Source organism: Rhizophagus irregularis, chromosome 5, assembly GCF_026210795.1.
Source record: "Rhizophagus irregularis chromosome 5, complete sequence".
In the NCBI taxonomy this organism is placed as follows: Eukaryota; Fungi; Glomeromycota; class Glomeromycetes; order Glomerales; family Glomeraceae; genus Rhizophagus; species Rhizophagus irregularis.
The window spans coordinates 227,360-229,252 of NC_089433.1; the positions used below are offsets into that span (position 1 = coordinate 227,360).

The 1,893-nt window shown below is 27.0% G+C and overlaps 1 protein-coding gene across 1 annotated transcript; it reads right to left on the reverse strand.

Annotated features, from left to right (window-relative positions):
• Window positions 1–447: 447 nt before the first annotated feature.
• On the reverse strand, window positions 448–864 carry OCT59_024626 (uncharacterized protein; the record flags this gene model as incomplete). The annotated part of the gene is made up of 1 exon (XM_025332123.2): window positions 448–864. One exon carries the CDS (start codon window positions 862–864, stop codon window positions 448–450), a length of 417 nt encoding a protein of 138 aa, XP_025176774.2.
• Window positions 865–1,893: the final 1,029 nt, after the last annotated feature.

The following is a 1,893-nucleotide window of genomic DNA, read 5'->3' on the forward strand; positions in this document are numbered from 1 at the left end:
GTAAAAGAAATTGTTGTAATTTTCCTTACTAATTTTTACTAAATTATTTTATATTAAATGATCGCAACTAAAGGAAACGATATGGAATTATTTCATTTTTTATCTACTAGTCTTCCTATAAATACCAAGTCTATTAAGTAATTAAATTCTCGTGAATCTTAAACAATTTATATACTTTTATTACAGGAATCGATTTGAGTGAACCATTTAATTTTGGTTTATTCAAGATATTTTCAAGTTGAAATAAGTTCACTAAGGCATCGCTGATTTCATTTAATCTATATTTAAATAAATAAAATGTCTCTTCCGTGAAAATATCAGTCAATTTAAATCCAAGATCAGTAACGATAGCACGTACACCAGGGCAGGTGGTGTTGGAGGGAATAATATTAAAAGAGCACCTTGCATATTAACATCGTTACAAATTCATGACTCTGGCTACAACGTTTAATTGAAGACTGTTTTCGTTGGCGAATACTCCTCATGTGCTCTTGCTTGCATTAATTGAATATAATGTACTGTATCTTCATAAGTAGGACGAGGAGGGAAAGGTATAAACTTTTTATTGATAATTAAATCTTTTTTTATTTCATTGATATTTTGAAATAATTTTTGAGGACCGGAATTAATAGCGAGAGGGCCTGCGGATAAGAAGTGAAATAGTTCCATGTCATTTCCTTTAGTTGCAAGTTCTTGATCATTTAATATACTATAACCTTCAGTAATTAGCTTAGTAAAAATTGGTACTAGCTCATGGTGACAGTAATTTATTTTGAAAAGCTCGAATTCTATCGAAGTTAACTTATTCACGTTATGTTCTATTTTAAGTTCGATAATTTTCCCATCATAGTTTCCGAAGTGCATCAATAGGCGTTTAACGAAATAACGAGATAAAATTTGCTTTTCTTGAGAGTAATGCTTGAATTACTTCTAGCGTTATGAAGCTATTTTCGAGTCTCACCGCATGGAAAAGTGCGTGTGCACGGCCGTATTTATTGATAGGCCACTCAGAATGTGACTTACGTGAGGGTGTTTTGATATAAAATAATTGGTAAAGGAGTATGTACAAACTTAGAAAATTCGATAATTAATTTATAAACTAGAAAATTTTTAAATGAATAATAATAACAATAACTACACGATGAGACATACCGTCAATTTATATGATTTGTACTATACAAATTAACGGTGCTAGCGTCAAAATAAGGTTAAATCCGTTATTATTTTTCGCATTAAAGAAATGTAAAAAATCAATTTGAATAAAAAATTATTCAAAAATTTATTGGAAACTCAACTCCTCAATCCAATCAAATATACATAAAAATAATTTTTTTTTGGTGTAATCTTTTATAAATGAAATAAAATAACAAAACAAACAATGAATTACAAAATACGTTGTTACGAATGCCTTTTTTTTAAAAATTATAGAATAAAGAATATAAAGAATCAAATATTTAGTTTAAGGTATCGGGACATGTATCCATGAAGATTTTATCAGATATATACATATGTACAGTATGTATAAATAATATATTATTATTATTTATTTCGTCACTTAGACTTTTTTTTTACTATTTTTTTCGTTCTTTCACCTTTTTAGGTTTATGTCAATCTTTAGCCATATAACTGCTTAATTTATCTTCCCGGACAGAATTAACTTACTGATATTCCCCTTTCCCACTTTATTCAAAATTCTAAATTAATATATTCTACTTTATATTAAATTTTTAAATTTTTAGCAACAAAAATAAATATATATAACATAAAAAATAAACAAATCACAGTAAAAATACAACATACGAAAATAAAAAAAATCGAATAAGAAATAACAAACTCTATATCTATTTTAATATCTTCTATTTTTATCAAGTGTATATTTATCCCCACACACAT